The sequence below is a fragment of the Fukomys damarensis genome, unplaced genomic scaffold, assembly GCF_012274545.1.
Source record: "Fukomys damarensis isolate Sample0158 unplaced genomic scaffold, DMR_v1.0_HiC HiC_scaffold_1, whole genome shotgun sequence".
Lineage (NCBI taxonomy): Eukaryota > Metazoa > Chordata > Mammalia > Rodentia > Bathyergidae > Fukomys > Fukomys damarensis.
Genome location: NW_022900913.1, coordinates 68,661,280 through 68,681,611, shown reverse-complemented (window position 1 = coordinate 68,681,611; position 20,332 = coordinate 68,661,280). Strand labels below are relative to the sequence as shown.

The following is a 20,332-nucleotide window of genomic DNA, read 5'->3' as shown; positions in this document are numbered from 1 at the left end:
GGAGACAGGGTCTCGCTGTTCATTTTGTCTTAAAAACATATAAACAGTTATTTGTGGCAGTGGTACACACCTATGATCCCAGCTATTTGGGAGACAGAGGCAGGAGGATGGAAAGTTCAAGGCAAAGCTGGGGAATTTAACAAGACTTTATCTCAAAATAAAAAAGAACAGGGGATATAGCTCAGTGGTATAGCACCTGCTTTATTTGAATGAGGCTCTGGGTTCAATCCCCAGTTTGTGAAAAACAAACAAAAACCACACAAAAATAATGAGAGAAACTATGAATTCAGCCCTCATAGCTGAACATAAAGAAAATAAAAGAGCCAAGGTTTGTGGTACATGCCTGTAACCCCAGTCCTCTGGGAGGCTAGGTCAGGAGGATGGAAAATTCAATCCCAGCCTGGGAAATTCAGCTACTTTGTGAGGCCCTGTGTCAAAAAATAAAAGAAGGCCGGGGGTGTAGCTTAGTGCCCTGGGTTCAGTTCCCAGTACCACAGTGAAACAGAAAGAGAGCGAGAAGGGACTATCTAAACACAGCCCCTTCAGACCCAACTGTAAGGGTACAGTTTCAAAATGAATTCCCAAAGGGCCATGCACCCCGAGGTTTTCCAAGAACTCCCAATTCCAGCCTCAACTCCAAGCTACTGGGGCACTGATATCATTAACAATCAGCACTGTGACACCTATTTTGTTCACATCCACATGCGTTTATTCTTATTTTAAAATCTAATTCAATTCCAGTGAGTAACTCTTATGTAAGCAGAAAAGCTTCACTGAGGAATTCTACCAAACATTTGAGAAAGCAACATTCTAATTCTACACAAACTCCTCAGAAAATTGAAAAAGAGTGGCTACAAATGGAAAAAAATGGAATTTAAATCCAGCATCAGGAACCAAAGTTGCTGAGTTATTCTTAAAAATGTAACCTACAAAATCAATCAAAATGGAAATCTTATAAAAATTCTTAGAAAAGTTTTGACCAATTATTTTCATTAAAAATTCAGATTATATAATAAAATAAAACTACCACCTACATCCCATTTTCCTCAACCCTTATTTCCTTTCCAAAAGGTATTTACTATAATTGCAAATGTATTTTCTAAAACCAATAATCCCTGTCAATTACTAATTACTGGAACTTAGCAACCCTAAATACAGTTTCAAATGCTATTACAGCATGTTCATCTAGAGGTCAGCATCCTTTCAGCACCACCTCAGTGGACAGGAAACCAGCACAATGCAGTGGAGTCTCTTCCCTCTAAAACCATAGAGACTTGGGCTGGGGATTTTAGCTCAGTGGTTCTGCTTCCTGCTTTGCAAGCACAAGCTCCTGAGTTCGACCACTGGTACCAAAAAAAAAATGTAAAACCATAGAGACTTCACTGGTTATTTTCATTATTGTGCACTCTGTTCCAAAGCCCATGGCAATCTGAATCCAAAATGTGTTCCTTTTCTTCTTTACTAAAAACAGATCACTTTAATTATATTTACGTAAAATAACATTTAATTAATGCAAAGTGTGTATGTGTATAAAATTCATCATCAAAGGCATTCTTCTATGTGACATGCTTCTCAGGATGAATTCTGGAGACATACAGCTAGTATTTGAGTTGAGGAAATTTAACAGGTTGTTTTTGTGACTATAATGCAATCCTTGAGGCAAATGAACTTTATAAAGAACAGGTTTATTTAGCTCACATTTCTAGAGATTCACGAGCATGGCACTGGCATTGCTGAGCTCTGGTGAGAAACTCATGGCAACTGCAGGGGTGAGTTAAGATCACACTGCCACACCAGAACTGGGCAGATTGGAGTTCCACATCCTTCTGAGAGCACGCACCCACTGATGCATGGACCTCCCACAGGCTCCACCTCTTACAGGGTCACCACCTCCCACTGCCACACAGGGGACCAAACCTGGTTGGCTCACCAAACCAGTGAGCCCTTGGGATGAACAACACTCAAACCCCAACAGGAAGCATGGCATTGCAATTGACAGAGCAGCATTTCAAAGGGCATTTCACAGCTCCTGTGTCGTGCAAATCTCAGAACTACATTCAGCAAAAGATGAGTGACTTCCTAAGATGCTTATCTCAATAGCAGCTCTGGTAACGGTCATTTTCCTGTTTCTGGTTTATAAATGATGAACTGCTGAAAACTACACATGAGAAATTTTTAAGTGATTTCTAATAATTACATAACATCTAAGGTCTAGCAGCAGATAGCTAAGTCATCAATATCTAGTTTAGATAGTTTCAAAGATCTATGTTTTGTTTTGTTTTGGATTTTGATACCAGGAATCAAACTTAGGACCTCATGCATGGCAGGCAGGGGCTAAGTCACTGAACTAAATCTCCAGCCTGAAAGATCTATGCTTTATTTTATATTCTATCATACATTTTTCTCACAAATGGTAGCTTCTTTGCTTGTACTAAAATTGGAGCTGGGCACAGTAGCACATACCTATAATCTCAGCACTTGGGAGGCTGAGGCAGGAGGATCACCATGAGTTCAAGGACAGACTAGGGTAGCTACACAGTAAGACTTTGTCTTTAAAAAAAAAAAAAAAGAATATTTCATGTATACATAGATCTTACCTGAATACTTATCCTTTAGGTGGGTTGCTAAGTCTGACATTTTGACACAGGATGATGTACTTCCTTGAAATTTTGATTTAAATGCAATTGCCCTTACATCATCATCGAACAGGCACTCAGAAGATGACCAGGGTGTTGTATGCAATTCCAAGCTCTCTAGTGTGCAATTGCACTGAACAAAAAGATATTTAAATTCCCAAATATAACCTTAAAACAAAAACATAAAATCAAAGGTCAACAAAATGGAAAAAGCCTTGGCTCAGATTCAGATTAAATAGACTGACCTAAATAAATCAATTAAATATAACTTTTATCACTAAATAATTTGGGTATAAAGATACAAAATATGTCAGGTATGGTGGCACATCCAGTACACTGGAAGCTGAGGCAGAATTCCCATGAGCTCAAGGTTAGCCTGGGCTACATAGTAAGACCAGGTCTAAAACATAACCAAAGAAAAAAAGACACAAAATATGTACGAATGTTGTGTTAAGGCCATAGGATAAAAATGCTAGAAACAGGGCTGGGGATTTGGCTCAGTGGTTCGGTCGCCTGCCTTGCAAGCACAAGAACCCAAGTTCAATCCCCAGCACCAAAAAAAGAAAAAAAAAATAGCAGGACATAGAAAGTTGCTGAAGAACGAGTTAGTGCAATGCAGATACCATGACAATCCCAGTACCAAAAAGAAAAAAAAAATGCTAGAAATAATTCCAACAAAATTTTTCTAATAATTTTTTGGTCTCCTGAAAAAAGTCATAATTTATCATAATTGCTCTTGGAAGTAGTAAATTCTTGTTTTAATAACTACAAAGTTTTTTTTTAATCTAAAGTTTTTTTTAAAGGGACACTTAAATGGACACCACTTAGTTACTTAAGTAACCAATATTTTACTGGTACTTCAATACTTTAGTTATCTTACTTAGCTAAATTTTCCAGAACAATGGCAAAAAAGCATTTACACATAATAACACCTACTTTTATCTCTCAGTAATAATTCTAATTTTTAAACCACAGGAGAACATACCTCCTTGCCAAATAATTGTGTTCTATATCAGTAAATTCAACTTTTAAATTACAATAGCTGGGCATGGTGCTGCACACCTGTAATCCCAGCACTCAGGAAGCTGAGGCAGGAGGACTGCCGTGAATTTAAGGCCAGCCTGAATGACAAAGTGAGACCCTGTCTCAATAACAGAGCAAAAAAAAAAAAAAATTTATACACACACACACACACACACACACACACACACACTTGATTTTAGGGAACAGTCCAAGAGGCAATCAAAGAAAAACAAAATAAAATTATAATAAAAGGATATTTATTTCTCAGGACTAATTTTTCTGAAAATAGCTATCTCTTTAGTTGCCCACTTTAGGCCATAAATCTAAAGGCCATTTACTCCCCCAGTTCGGCTCAATTTCTTTAGACATACATGTATGTGTGTGTGTTTTGGTGCAGAATCACTCTGCATAGACAGTCTCTTTAGAAAGAACATGTAGATACATCTTTATGCAATGATAAATTCCTAGAGGTATAATTAATGAGCCAAAAATATCCTGAATTCTTTCATATATCTTCCTCTTCAAAAAGATTCGGCTAAATTATATTTCCGGTAGCTTTGCGGGGGGTACCAGGAATCAAACTTGGGCCCTTGCACTTGTGAGGCAGGCAGCAGTACCATTGACCCAAATCCCCGGCCCTGCTAATTTATATTTCCAACTGTTTGGGACAGTAGCAATTTTCCCAAATTTTCTCTGTAAATTTTTTACAGGAAAAAAGTCATTTATCATTATTTTGTGTCTTCAATTACTCTCAAGAGTGATTATTTTGAAGGGCCGGGGATTTAGCTCAGTGGCCTACCTCGCAAGTGTAAACCCAAGTTCAATCCCCTGTATCACAAAAAAAAAAAAAAAAAGAGTGACTTTTTCGTATATTTATTGGTTATTTTTAGTTCTTCTTGGGCCTTGCCTGTTCATATCCTTTACCCATTTGTCTTTTCAGATTTTTGCTTATTGTATTATTTTCTGACACTGCACAATTTTTTCTGATTTATCATATCTTTTAATTTTGTATATGGGGGATTTATGTATAGAATTTTTTGCTGCTGTACTTTCTTTAACATGCTGATCTTTGTATTCCAAATAAGTTCACCTAATTTTCTACTCGTTTATTTTTATTTTTATTTTTTTACTTTTTGGGTTTTGAAATAGGATCTCACTTTGTAGTTCAGGCTGACTGTGAACTCACTATGTAGCTCAGGCTGGCCTCAAACTCGTGGTGATCCTCCTGACTCAGACTCCTGAGTGCTAGAATTACAGGCATGTGCCACCATACCCATCTCTTTTTAATTTTTATTTGAATCTCAATGCATTTGCAATGTATTTTGGTTATAATATGAAGTAAAAATTTAATTCTATTTTTCCTCAAATTATCAGGTAGCTATCCCAAATGTCAAATACTCTTTAAAGCTTAAGAAGTAAATACAGATACATACAAACTCAAATAAAATTCAAACTAAAGGTATTACTACACAGAGATAACCACAGCTAACATTTTGATATATGTTTCTGGATTTTTAAATGTACATATATACTGCATGTAGAGATATACTTTTATTAAAATGGGATGCTATTATTTATGAAGTTTTATAATATATACATTGTATACATCATTCTAATCTAGTGTGTCTACGTATTTGTGGTAGTGAATACCATTATGTCTACCCCGACCACAAACAACCATTTCCTGCCCCCTGAAATAAGCTCAAACCTTCACATTAGTATTGCGGATTCCTGCCTTCCTATTCACAGTTTATTGGATAAGATTATCTAAGAGAGGATTCTCATTGCTAGGAATATGGAAACTGGTTTGGTCTCTCAAAGGAAAGTAAAAATCATGAGCTAGGGAGTAACCACTTCCACTCTCCATGTGGTGTGGAAGCAGATAAGCCTGAGCCTTGAGAAGGCTCCAAACATAAGAGAAGCTATGGACTGGATAGCTACGGTGTGCAGGCTCTGGGTTCTGAGGCCCCTGAAGCAAACCAGCCCTCTCCATCTTGGGTGCTGAGACATTTCTATAAACATCACATTGTGAAGCTACACAGAGAGGAGCCTCAGTCCTACCTATAAGCCCTCAACAAATGTAATTTCCTTCCTTCCTCTTCCCTTCCTCTTCTCCCCCACCCGCTCCTTTCCTGGGTGAGTACTGGGAATTAAATCCAGGACCCAGTGCACACTAAACACGAGCTCTACCACGTAGCAACACTCAGCCTTAGCTATAATTACTTAACACATCCCATGGCTTGCAAAATTGTCACCATCACACATTTTAACCTTGTGATTAGGCAACACTGTTTCCTCCTCAAACTGGAGTTGTTTATTCCTTAAAGACAGTGGGAAATTCACATGGCTGGCTGATATGTCTTTAACCTGCATTCATTCATAAAGAAAATAACTACTGGGGTTGGCAATACTGTGCGATGGGATATATGTTAAATAGCCAGATGAGGCACTTACATGCAAAGAACTTACAGTCTATAGACTAAGAAAATCAATCCACAGAAGAAAATGAGCCAGAGGAATGCATAGAGAGGGGCCAGGGATTTAGTTCAGTGGTTCCACCACCTGCCTTGCAAGCACAAGGTCCTGAGTTCAATCCCCAGTATCAAAAGAAGAAAAAAAAAGAAACAAGAGTTTCTGATGTGCATAGTATGAGATGAAAGAATACACAGAGAATGAGCTGGGATGCATACATGAGGCAGAGATGAAGGTACAAAGCTGGAGGATGGACATGAAGGAGCCCTGTTAAATGAGAGTTTGGAGGAAACACAGACAGAAGCAATAGTACATTCTAATCCTGAGGCAGAAGACTGACACATTCAGTAACAGCATGCTGGTTAAGTTCACGAATCTGAGAGACAGCTGTATGATACAAACTGTGATATATTTCTAAATGTGAATCACTAATCAAGGATATATTTCAAACCTCCATGCAGACATAACTCTGGCATCAAATAACCATAAATGTTGGGTTTGTTTATATTGCTCTGGGCTTAGCTATGTAAGGAGAGTACTTTCTTGTGATTTGCTATTTGAAATATTAGACTACTAAATAATTGCAGAACAATATTGCATTAGAATGGCATGTAGTTCTGAATGAATTATTTTATGTCTAACCAATTACTCTTAAATGTAATTTATGCCCTTCATTTACCCTCATTAGGGCCTAAACTGTGGCCAATGCTTGCTACATATGAAGCATGACAAATTCCTACTAGAAATGTGTATTTCAAAAGAATATAAACTTGGGATTTCTTACTAGTCATCCCCAAAACATTAACTCCATTATCTCCAGTATTCAATAACAATTGCTTGTTGATCATTTCTGATTATGTCATCTAAACATGATTTTGTTATCCCTGAGGACAAATAAAAACAGTGCCCATTACAGAGGTTACTACAAAGATGTATTAAAAAGATGTAAAAATGGATGAGTAGAATACTAACAATTTCAAAAAATGGAATCATGTACTTAGAGGTTCCTTGATATTGGTATTTTCTATTAAAAATATCTGCCTTTAGGTATTTAAGCAGATGTTAAAACTTTAAAATGATGGTACAAATCTAAGCTGAATTAACAAAGAATAGCTATATCCTAAGTCCTAAATTTCTGTTTTCAATGTAAACCTTAAAACCAAAGAATTATCTAGAGACAACTATAACTTCTCTTCTACTATCAAATGACTATTAATTTAAAGGATATTCACATTAAGCATGGGGCACTCTGTTATGCCTCAGCTCCCCTCTACCTCTGACCTACATCTGTGTTCAGCATGTGCTAGGCTCGTGTCCCACTTGTAACAGGGTGGTCAAGGACTCCTCCTCGTCTATCAACAATATGTGTTTGTCAGATTTCTCAACTGAGTAAACATTTCTTACTGTTTCATCCTAACATAAAAGTCAAAAGTCAGACTTATTGCAAATCCTAGTTGTAAGCTATTAATGATTAAGAGAGATGATGTGCTGGATCCTACCTACAAAGAGCTATTTGGTAAGGAGACATTTAGAAAAAAACATTAACTCCTTCAGGTAGAAAAAGGAAAAAATATGAGAAAAGGAAAAAATGGAAACAAACTCTTTGTGAATAGGGTGGGGTAGAGGGATTGAAGGGAGGGAAGGGAAACTGGGAAAAAAATAAGAACCAAGGTATATCATGTAAAAGGTACAGATTCCCAATGATGAATGTCATCATACTGTATACATAAATTGTACCAATAAACTCAATAAAAGAAAATAATAATTATAATAATTATAATTATATTCTGATAGTCTAGAAGAAAGGATTCTGAGTATTTTTTTACAATAAAGAAAGGATAAATATTTGAGGAGACAGGTATGAGTAATCTGACTTTAAATACTACATATTGTATACTTATATCAAAATATCACATGGTACCTGATAAATATAGTTTTTATGTCTTTATGTTAAAAAATACAGGGTAAAAATAACAAGTGTCACAAGATAACAAGTGTAAAAGATAACATTTAATCTCTAAATTAATTTTGTAGGGTAGAATAACTCAAACCATTAATTAAATGTTCTCCATTACAACAAAAGGATCTCACAAGAGCAAAAGGAAATGCTAAATATTATTTTACTGAAACATCAATCACATTTAATGTACCATAAATTATTAATTTATGCTTTGAAGCAAATATATCATTGTCATTTTTTAAATGAGCACCATATGATGTCTAATAATCAAGCACTTTAAAAACAACTGGAATAAAAATGTGGAGCATAGTCATTTATTGAACAGTAATTGTGACAGAAAGTGTTAATGTAACTCTCCTAACATCTGCCTTATAACCAGAGAGAAGTTTATTTATCAGAGTACTTTGGCTAAAAAAGAAAACTGTAGAAGTTTCTCCAGAATTAAGTTTTTAAAGAATGTTATTTAAAGGAGGCCAGATATTAATTTTAAAAGGATTAAGTAGTACACCTGGGAATAAACGTAAGCCTTTATTTTGATACCATTAATTATAGAGGACTTTTAGATAACTAAATTGACACAAGGAGTATGTAATTGTAACAGAAATGTGCAGAATATTTATCTTCAATTTTAAATGTTATCTCCTTTCTTCAGATTCTCTTCATCTTCAGCTCATGAGCATTAATCATTTACCAAAATATAAATAGGCTAACTGCTTTTTTGGGTGTATTTACCTATTTTCCTTTGAAGCTGAGGGTACCAAGCTGCTCCAGGACCCCATAACACAAGCATGTAACGTTGACCTTGGGTCTGTTCCACTGTTAACATAACTTTCCTTTGCTTCTGTCCTCTGTAACTGTATGATGCCTCTGGGAAAGGAAAAGGAATGTCTTAGTTGGTTGTCACTCTATCACAGGTGATGGCATACTTTAATAACTCATGATAAATGTGTAATGATAACTAAATGATACAGTAAGATGGTCTTGTGTCTTAACTTTTTATGATCTAAAATCAAAGAAGCGCTCAGAATGTTTACCCGTCAGTACCGTGACATCCACAACTCTCAGCATGGCATGGACTAATGTATCTGGCTGCAGCTGCTCCAGTTCTACAAACTCTATCCTGCTCACTCTCTGAGGCCGCCTCTGTGGAAGACCTTTGAGATAGGAATGTTTCGAAGACACATATGCCAGTAGGTCCTGAAGTACAACAGCGCTAACTATATTGGAATCTAAGGAAGAAAAATACATGCCAATGTAGACAATATCACGTTTTCTTCACAGCGCATATATTTTAGAACTGCATTTTATGTTAAAGTCTAATTAGATGTAAAATACCATTTCATTTCTACAAAACATCAGCTTTGAATCGGTTTGAAGTAAAAATAAAAATTGACATTTTTAAGCAATGGAACAATCATTTACCATCTCCAAAATTTTACTTTATTCCCTTACTTCTCTATTTGATTAATAACACTTCTCTACTAATTTACCAAGTTCAAAACTTCCATTATGTTTTTATTCCTCCAGCACCCTGATGATATCCTGTTGGTTCCCTGTCTTTGGAATCTGCTTTAATCCCATCTTTCCCAACTCTCTTGACCTAAACCATTCTTCTACAAGCTCCTGGGTACCTCACCTCTGAAATACTCTACAGGCCAAGCTGCCTCACTTGCTCTCTGGCTAAACACACTCTTTTCTTTCCTGTGATTAGGCCACCATCGATGACAACCCATGTGAACCCATATTTCTCTTGTCTTCATTTTTCATTTACAATGTGACAGTTTTAGGGAGAAAATAATCCCAGACATCAAATTGTACATCTGTCCCTGTTTTATAAAAATTTACACAAAAATATATGGTTACTTAGATTACAAGGAAAATACAGTCTACCTCAAGTAAACAGTGTTAGCCTTTGATTGATATATTTAATACTATTTAAGATAAATTTATATCCTATCACATTACCAGGACTAGGACTATAAAACATGTAATACGTCACTATAATTTGTAATGAACAGAAGTCTTTTCCAAAAGCACAACATACTGAAAAATCCCACAATTAAAATATTGACTGATTACAACTGGTCAAAACCACACTATCTTGATGACTGTTGGTTTACAGTAATTCTTGATTACTAATAGCCCAAGTTATTCCTCCCTACTTTTCTTTTAAAAATGCCTTGCCTGTCTTTGACTGTTTACTCTTCCACAAAAATATCAGGTAATCTATCAACTTTCATAAAAATCACTTTGAGTTTTTCACTGGCTATGCACAAAATTTACAGACCAACTTGGGAAAAATCTTCTAATCACTGAACAAGGACTTTATATTCTTTGTTATAATTACTACTTCATACTTAGTACCATGACAATTTTGTAAACAGTGCCTTCCTCAAGTGTTGTTTTTGGGTTTGTTTTTAATTTTGGGTTTTTTGTTTTGTTTTTGGTACTGGGGATTGAATTCGGGACCTTGCGCCTATGAGGCAGGTGGCGAACTACTGAGCTAAATCCCCAGCCTCCTTAAGTGTTATTAATTGTTCTACTCTAGAAATGTCTTTTGTATATAGTCTTATATCTAGCCACCCTGCTAAACTTCCCCACTATTTCTAATAATTTGCTTCTAGCTTACAAAGGGGGAAAGGTCATGTGTAAAACATCATAATACCTATAAGTAATGACAGTTTTATTTTATCATTTCTAATCTTTGTGTATGTTTTTTCCATGTTACATCATACTAGTTAATAACCTACTACAATGGAGTTTGGTTTAGTTTGGGTTTTTTGTTTTGTTTTGTTTTTTGAGACAGGTTCTCACTATGTAGTTCAGGCTGGTCCTGAACTCACTATGTAGCCCAGGCCAGCCTCCAACTTTCAACAATCATCTTGCCTCAACCTCCTAAGTACTGGGATCACAGGTGTGCACCACCATGCCCAGCCCTAATACAATGTTAAACAAAGGTGGTAATAGCAGTATATTAGTCTAGTGCCTGAATTTTAAAAGCAATTTTTCTAATATTCGTTTCAATTTAGATGATAATTATTCTGGGTTTTTGAAAGTCTCTAAAGTTATGAGAAATTTCTTTTTATTTCTGATGAATAGGCAATGAATTTCATCAAAACCTTTGTGCCTATTGGAATGATCATATATGCCTTTTTAAAAACTTTTTGTTTGGAACTAATGTTAAGAGTTGCAAAAATGTTGCAAAAATAGTAGAGTCTCCACATATTATTCACGCTATAAACTCTAATGTTGATATCTCACAAATAGAATAAATATCCGGCACAGGAATTGGCTAAATATTAATTAAATTACAGAGTTTATATAAATGTTACCAAGTTTCCCATTTATGTCCTTTTTCTGAGGAGGACCCTATCCAGGATCCCACCTTACATTTAATTGTTATTTTTTGTCAGTATCCTCTGGTCTGTACCAGGTCCTCAGTTTTTCCTTATCTTTCATGACCTTGACACTTCTAAAGAGTACTGATTAGTATTTTGTAGAATTTCCCTCCATTTGGGTTTCTCCAATGTTTTGTTATGATTAGAATCAAGTTTACATTTTGGGAGATACTATAAAAATTATGTTGTATCCTTCTCAATGCATAAAATGAAGGAACTCATAATATCCATATATCTTTACTGGTGATGTTTACCTTGATCACTTAGTAAGTCAAGGTTTGCCAAGTTTCTTCACTGTGGAGTTACTATTCTTTCTCTTAGAGAATGGAACCAATAGCATATATGTCCATCAACAGATGAATAGAAAAGGAAAATGTGGTATTTATTCATAATGGAGTACTATACTACCAAGAAATCTTGAAAAAACAACAACAACAACAAAAAGAAGAATCATCTTGAGGCATTCATAGTTAAATGCATGCAATTTGAGAACAGAATGTAAAACAAAAGAAGTCAGAATCACAAGCTCAAATATTCCATGGTTTCTCGTATATGAGAAACATAATAGATGGATACATGCAAACAAGTTACAAACTGGAAGAGAAATAAATAGAAAGTTGGGAGTTCAAATGCTTTCCCAAATTATAAATTCCATTGTTTTAAAAATACTTCAATTATATATGCTGATTTCATTTATACTACTAGTTTATCTTAGTTCACTGAAAATAAAATTTTGTGTTATCTCTGTTTCTTTTTTGTAAGAATCTTTTTGGTTATGTCTAGTATTTTAAGTAATTACTTTGAAAATAATGATATACAATATAATAAATATTGTTATTCTCTTATTTGTTTATAAAAATTTTATTTATTTATTTTTTTTAGATAGAGTCATGCTATTAGTTCAGGATGGCCTTGAACTCATAGCAATCATCCTACCTCAGCCTCCCAAGTGCTGGGCATACATCATCACACCCAGCTTATTTTTTCATTAAAAAAATTTTTTTTAATGAAAAAAGAAGCTGGAACTGTGCTGGAGAAATAATTTGAGACTAAGCAGTGCTATTCCTTCCCAAAATCCCACCTGCTAATATAACATCAATCAATATTTGTAATATTATTGTCGTGTCTAAGGGTAACTATTTTTCTCTTTTCTCTCACATTTACCAGTTAAATATATATTAATATCAGTATGGACCGATAAACATTTGTTTTATTCCATGAATTATAAAGCACTTGTCTTTTTTTTTTAATTTATTTACATTCCAGCTTTGGGGAGCAGGTGCTTGTTCAGGTCGGCGCCTGTGTTCTTTCAGCAAACCTTACTTGACCCCAGAGTTGCAGGCTCACCATGTCTTTCCCTGACCTGGCCCTGCAGTCAGCCACCTCTAGTAAAGCTGTTTCCTTTTTTAGAACAATGGTTACAGACGAGCTCTAGATACTGAATGTGCCCACTGTTACTGGGGCACTGCTGCTTTGTGCCCTCTTAGCACACAGAACCAGCCCACTGACACACGCTGTCTCTGTATCTATTTACCTACAGATTAGGAACCCTGAGTTTGTAATAACACCTCAGTTCTAATACAAAAGGTTCATTTTAATCTTTTCCCTTTCATATTCTATAATTTCTCTATCCAGTAGTGAGAAATACAGCTCCTATTATCTACAATGTATGTACATATTTGTTCAATTCTGGTATACAGTATACATCAAAGTTGTTGCTTTATCTCTTTCGAGGCATACACTTACTGCCTGGATTACAGCATTTACACAGCCCTTTCTGTCCTGAGCCTCACAGAATCCAGTCAGTGTGGGGTCCTCCATAGATACTTAGATTAGTTCTTTTCTTCCTCACCCCTTCTTCATCTGAAACACTGGTAGATTCACTTGTTAGTGTTTGTATTCCATTTGGGGTTTCCTTCCTCTGTATCCCACTTGGTTAAAGTACTTGGAAATTTGGGGGATATACGAAACATCACTGTGGTTCAGTTAGAACTACACAAAGACTCAGAGAAGGGTCATTCTTCAATCATCCCTGCTACTCTCTTCCCATTCTCCTCTTCCTTTTGCCCCTTTCCCATTTGTGTCTATAGTCAGTAGTCTCTTTAGTTTCTGGTTTCACTTGCTACATTTTCTTTCCACAGTCACATGTATTCTTTTACTCCTTTTCTTTTCTTTCTTTTTTCTTTTTGAGACATGGTCTCACTAAGTAACCTAGGCTGGACTCAAGATGAGTGGTAATCCTGCTGCCTCAGACTCCTGAGTGCTGGGATTATAGGCATGTACCACTATACCTGAAACCCTCCTTATTTATATAAATATGAAGGACAGCATGCCATATATTTTTTTCATGTAACTGTACACGATAGAAATCACTTTGTATCTGTTTTGTTTTTAATGGCAGCACAGTATTCCACTATGTGGCTGTCCCACAGTTTGGTCATTTTTCTATGTATAACCATTTAGATTTTTTCCAATGTTTTGCAATTATAAACTACAATAAACAAACCTGTGTATGTACATACTTTCCTACTGTTGAAGGTACATCTTCAGGGTAAGTTCCCAGAAGTGGCTTGTTAGGGCAAAAGCTAAGTATAAGCTGGGTGTGGTGGCACACATCTGCAATCCCAATACTTGGGAGACTGAGGCAGGAGGATGGCTAAGGCCAGCCTGGGCTGTAGCAAGAGTCTCAGAACAAAACAAAAAGCAAAGTGCATATGTACTTTTGTTAGGTATTGCAAATACCCCTCCAGAAGGGCTGTAACAATCTGCACTTCTACAACTAATGAGTATAAGGTCCTATTCATCACCACCTCATCAACAGTTATGTTGTCATGTTTTGTTCTAGGTAATACACTGTATCTCCCTGTAGTTTTAAATTTAATTTATCTAATTATGAATAAGTTATACTTAAGGGCTATTTTTACATTATTTTTTGAAAACTGTTTATTTCTTTTCCCCATTTTCTCATGTCCTTTCAGGTCCTCTATCAGTAAAATCTCTGTGTTAGAGATCTTAGCCTTCTTTCTAAGGTATATGTTGTAAATATTCATCAGTTGTCTTTTGACTTTTGCTTATAGTGTCTTCATTCATGAATAACTTAATTTCTCTGTAGTCAAATTTAGCAAACTTGTCTTTTGCTGCTTCTGCATTTTCAACAATATTAAGAAAGTCTTTCCTCTGCTGGGTATCTTTCCAAAAGAACCAAAAGAATCATATCACAGAGAAGTATGCGCACCCATGTTTATAGCAGCACAGTTTGTAATAGCTAAAACTTGGAAACAGCCCATTTGCCCATCCGTTGGAAACTGGATAAAGAAGATGTGGTTTTTCTATAAAATGGAATATTACTCAGCCATAAAGAACGAGAAAATAGATTCATTCATAGGAAAATGGATACATATTGAGGATATACTCCTAAGTGAAATAAATAAGACACACATGTGATTACTGAACAGTTTCTCTGGTGTGAATAATCTGCAATAATACAGAAGATCCTAGTAAGATTACTGACATTGAGAAATGGGAAGAAAGGAGCTAAAGGTGTAGGGAAGGTGGGATGGGTAGGGGAAGGGTAATAAGGGAAAAGAAAAAAAATGTGAGGTAATGAAAAGATGGAAATAAAGTGTTTGTAGATGGGGAGGGGGGAAGGGGTGAAGGGAGGGCAGGGACAAGGGGAAAAAATGAGAATCAAGACTTGTCATGTAGAGGTACAAGATCCCAACAATGAATGTAACTGTACTGTATCCCTAAAATGTACCAATAAACTCAATTAAAGCTGAAAAAAAAAAGAAAGTCTTTCCTTATTCTAAAATTAAAAAGAAATTCTATATTTCCTTCTAATAGATACATGGTTTTATTTTTTTACATTTAGATTCTTAACCCATCTGGTATCTATTATTGTGTGTTGTAAGATAGGTGTCTAATTCTTTTTCCAATGTCTCAGCACCATTTATAAAGTTAGCCAGAGATTTCAAATATCACATTTGTCATAACAAAATTGTTACACACACATGGGGCTCCTCGGATCTGCTATTCTATTCCACTGTCTATTTGTGCACCACCACCTCAGAGTTTTAACCACAGAGGCTTTAGCGTACTTCACTGTTGGGCAATGCTGATGGACCTCATGGGGTGTGTGCGTGCACGCACATGTGTGTGTTTTCATACCTGCTTCTTACATACTTGTTTTCCTATATCCACTTTAGTGTTAACTTCCATCTGCTAAAGCAGAGCTTGTTGATATTTCTATGGGAACTGCTTTCAATCTGTGTATAACTTTTGACACAATAGTGTTGAATCATCCTATCCCAGAATAGGGACTGTCTTTCTGTTTCTTCAAACTCATTAGTCATCATCTATTACTTAAGCTGTCACTGCTTTCTGGACTATTTGTTTCCTCATCTGGGATTCTTGTTAAACTTATACTGAAATACCTTCTTGATTACTACTGTAAATGAGTTATTTCCTACAGTATTTTTGTTTATTGGTTACTGGGTTTTAACATTAACTTTGTGAACACTATTATCCCTGAATTCTTTTATTGCCTGAGTTAGTTTTATCTCTGTTCTCTGCAGTTTTGAGGTGTTTTCAGAGCATCTGCAAATGCAGATACATAGTCTGCATTATCCCTCCCCACTCAGACACCTCCTGCCTAACTGCACCAGACACCAACTCCAGTCTAAGGTGAATAGGAGAAGCCTGGCAGAAATGTCCCATATCTTCTCAAAGAGGTCTATTACTTGCTAGAAGATTAAGAACCACCACTATATTGAGTACCTAAAAACAGAAGGAAAATGAAACATGAATTATGACACTGTTTTAAATAAATGTGATTTTTAATGTATAGTTTTAAAATTCCATGTTTATTCTAGAATGAAAATGCCTGTATAAAAATTTAAGAATCATTTTACTCTTATCTCTCTTAATGTGTTTATACACAGATTCTCTTCAAGGTGTTACTGCCCAATAATCTCACCCTAAAACCAAAGTGTACACTGAATAGTATTCAATACGCTTGACACATCACACATCCCAGCTTAGCAACCCAGTTCCCTTGAGAGCCTCAGTCACTTCCCCTGGCGATCAGGTAGCCAGCTGGAACATGTAGCTCACTGCCCAGCATCTCTAGAGAGGGTCACAGCATGTCACTAGCCAAGGAAAAGATCAAAATCCAAGATACAAGGTATAACCAGACATGGGGCGCATATCTGTTATCCCAGCACATGGGAGGCTGAGTCAGGAAAATCACCACACATGTTCAAGGCCAGTGAGTTTCAGGCCAGTCTGAACTACTAAGAGAGACCCAGTCACAAAAACAAAAACATAAAACAAACAAAACAAAATATGTGTGTTGCTTTTGCACAATCACAAAGTCAAACATCATAAGTTTAAGTTGAAGCATCATAAGTCAAGGACCATCTATGCTTTGATACTAAGAAATTACTACATTTAAAATGTGTCTTACATTCTTCAGGCTGGACAGAAGGATAACTCCCAAGATTTAATAAGTGACTGGTAAATGTTGATTGAAGTACTGTCTCACCAACCCATTGATCCTCACGAATAGTAACGTCTACAGAGGAAATTAAAAAGTTATTTTCTTGCCATAAATTCCTTCTCACTATGATTAATTTAGTAATCACTTAGCAAAATGTTACACATAACCCCCACATTCCATATTGAAATGACAACGTGGAAGCCCACTGTTCTACTGAGACAGTTTTCATGGTGTCTACTTATGTAAGGCAAATGCTCCAATGAACATTTCAGATAAATTAAAAATAAGTCTTTTAAGATCAGGAAGCAAAGTAATGATCTCAAAGCAGTAGTGCTTAGAAGAGTAGTAACATTCAGAATGTACTGGTTCCTTCTATTATGGATATATCTGAATAAAATAAAAGATAATCTATAAAGAATGTGATTGTTTTTCCTTAAATGGTATGGTAATCATCTTCTCTAGATATCAAGTGACATAATTTGGATTTGGGAACATTTTCCAATGGAAAATAAAGAGCTATGCCATCTAAGATGGATAAAGAAGAGTACTTAAGTGGAAGTAAAGATTCCAACAGGTAGAAATAATTCTAGGTAAAGCAAAACTATACATTAAGGGAGGGGGTCAGAAAGACAGACAGAAGACAGAACGTCCAGGCAGGATATAATCAGTGTACAAAGTGTTTGTAATATAAAATATTAACAGTAGCAATATAAGTTGGAGATAATGGGAAACAAAAACAAGGATGTGTAAATTATATAAATTACAGCGATTACTTCCAAATTTATACTGAGACCCTGTCTCAGCTTAAAGCGCTTTTATTTACAACTGCCCGATGAACCTTCCCATCTAGATGTTCTATTTGCTTCCCCAAACTCAGCATCGCCCAAACCTGCTTTCCATCCACTTTACTCCTCTCACTTGAGTAATCAAACCCTGAGCTGACACTGCCTCTCTGTGCCCACCCTTGGTCCCCAGCCCCTGCTGGCTGACTCTGCACTGGAATCTGCCTACTGCTTGCCACTGCTTCTGCTCCACATCCCTCCCAATGGCCCCTGGCCCCTCCATTTGATGTTCCACAGAGCTAAGTGCACTTATCAGGATCATCAGTGAGAACAAATTACTGTCTTAACTCTGTGGCTCCCCACTCCCTAACCAGGAAGAGCTAGCACAACTTTAAGACTTTTCACTGTGCTGCAGATGCACCTCAAAGGTAGAGCACTTGCCTACATGTATGAATTCCTGGATTCCATCCCAGTACAAAAGAAACTTTTCATCATCTGATGCTCAGCATGTCTGCTTTTCAGAAGGAGACTGAAAAATTTTCAAGAAGAGCCTTCTGAAAACCTGAGCTGTAAAACCTAGTGTCAGGTTAAGTATTGGTACAGGGTGGGGGAAAGGTAACCTAGCCCTTGTCTCCCGATCCCCTTTGCCCACTCATTGCTAGGCCTGGGATCCTAGCTCCTCTTGTCTGTTCCCTACACACTATGCCTCCTGAGGTCCTTGCTTTCCCCACTCTAGTCAGTGGTCTCCTTTAGACAATCATATTTATAGTCTCTCTTAATTCTACTTCTAAAAGCATCACAGCAAAACCGTGTGACCAAAGGGAACATGTCTGTTATACAGAATCTCTGGGGTGTATGCCAATAGGTACTATAAGCTGTCCAAGAGAGAGATATAATAATGTACATCTGTGTTCTATTCATTAAAATGGGATGTACTCATAAATTTCTAAGTACATGTAATTCACTACTTGATTAGGACAATAAAGCAAAACAAAAATTTGACTTCTTTGAAAAGGTATTCAGAGAAATGACCTAAATGTCCTATAGTAGGAAAATGATTAAGTAAATTCCAATACAGCCACTTGAGAGAATGTTATATAGTTGTTAACAACTGTTTAGATACTGAGAAAAAAACAGAGTCAGGAGGGTTGAGTTTCCATCTGCCTCAACAAGGCCTGTGGCAAGATTCACCAGTGAATGACCATGGCAAAATGACAGCAGTAAAATGACCTTAGCCTAGGGCTCATGTATAGTCTGGAACCCAATTTTCACCAACAAGCCACCAAAGGTGGGTTTTAGCTCTGCAACACAGGCTTGCATTTAACAGGTTAATAAGACAAAGAAAGTCAGAACCAATTTTTTTCATTTATAGTGAGGTATTAACTGTCAAAGAAACAGTATGTGAAGTCTCTTCACCTGGTAACCATTTCTAGAACTGGAAAGCCAAATCAAAAGCAAAGAGATATTCAGTAAGCACTTGCCATAGGAGTTAAGAGTAACTCTCCCTCAATAACATAACACAGCAACAGTTGTGTGGGGCTCTGCTACAATCCTGTGTTCACCTCGGTATTAGACTATGCCTGACAATCCCAGAGAAACACATGGATAGAGTAGTCCTCATTCTTCCTGAAAACCACTAGGCAAGATTCTGCTAATGCACTCAAGTTCTCTTCCTCTAAGCACCTAAGGATAACTTGTACCTGCTCCTCTACCATACCCTTTCACACACGGGTTATAAAACTTTGTCAACTTCCTCCTAATGCTAATACACTGTGTACTGACTTTAAATCAACAAAGAAATGTAAGAGAATGTTAGATTTCTTCTGTTAGATGAAAAAGCAGGATTAAAAAGGATGATATTCCTCATTATTATAATAGTCATAAAGTATGAATAAAATTCTGGAGGCTCGATGAAACCATGGCTTGCCACTTCCAGAATGTATGACAGTGTGCAAGTTACTTTATTTTTCTGGGCCTCAGTTTCCTCAACTGAAAAACTGGGGCAATAAACAGAACTTTCCTCCTATAGTTGTTGTAATGAGACACACATATTCAGCTTAAAACATGGTCTGATACAAAGCAACCTTCCAGTGAGTATATCAGTATGTGTGTATGGATATATGTATGGATATATGTGATATGTATATTCCACTTTTTTTAATTTGGGGGTTTTTTGGGAGACAGAGTCTCACTTTGTAATTCAGGCTGGCTTTAAACTCACTATGTAGCCCAACCTGGCCTCAAACTTGTAGCAATTCTCCTGCCTCAGCCTCCCAAGTGCTAGGATTACACATGTGAGCTACCACACACAGCTCTATTGATCACATTTTAAGGCACACAAAGAAAATAACTGAAAGATAATATTCCAAAACTCTATTACTGGTTATATAAAATTGGTAATAATACTGTAAGTTTTTCTTTCTCATATTTCAAAAAGCGATTGATATAATTTTAATGATTAAAAAAGTAATAGAGGCCTGGGGATTTAGCTCAATGGTTCTGCTGTCTGCTTCAAAGGCAAAAGGTACCCAATTCAATCTTTGGTAACAAAAAAAAAAAAGCAA

The 20,332-nt window shown here is 36.3% G+C and overlaps 1 protein-coding gene across 21 annotated transcripts in view; it reads right to left on the bottom strand.

Annotated features, from left to right (window-relative positions):
* The window catches only part of Shld2 (shieldin complex subunit 2), a 96,416-nt gene that overhangs the window by 10,275 nt on the left and 65,809 nt on the right, over nt 1-20,332 (bottom strand). For all 21 annotated transcript variants that reach the window (XM_033761764.1, XM_033761775.1, XM_010622555.2 and 18 more), the window contains 4 exons: nt 16,954-17,061; nt 9,126-9,320; nt 8,824-8,958; nt 2,598-2,804 (listed from right to left, as the gene is read on the bottom strand). In XM_033761764.1, coding sequence (XP_033617655.1) covers nt 2,598-2,804; nt 8,824-8,958; nt 9,126-9,320; nt 16,954-17,061 — 645 coding nt within the window. The remainder of the gene's footprint in view (nt 1-2,597; nt 2,805-8,823; nt 8,959-9,125; nt 9,321-16,953; nt 17,062-20,332) is intronic.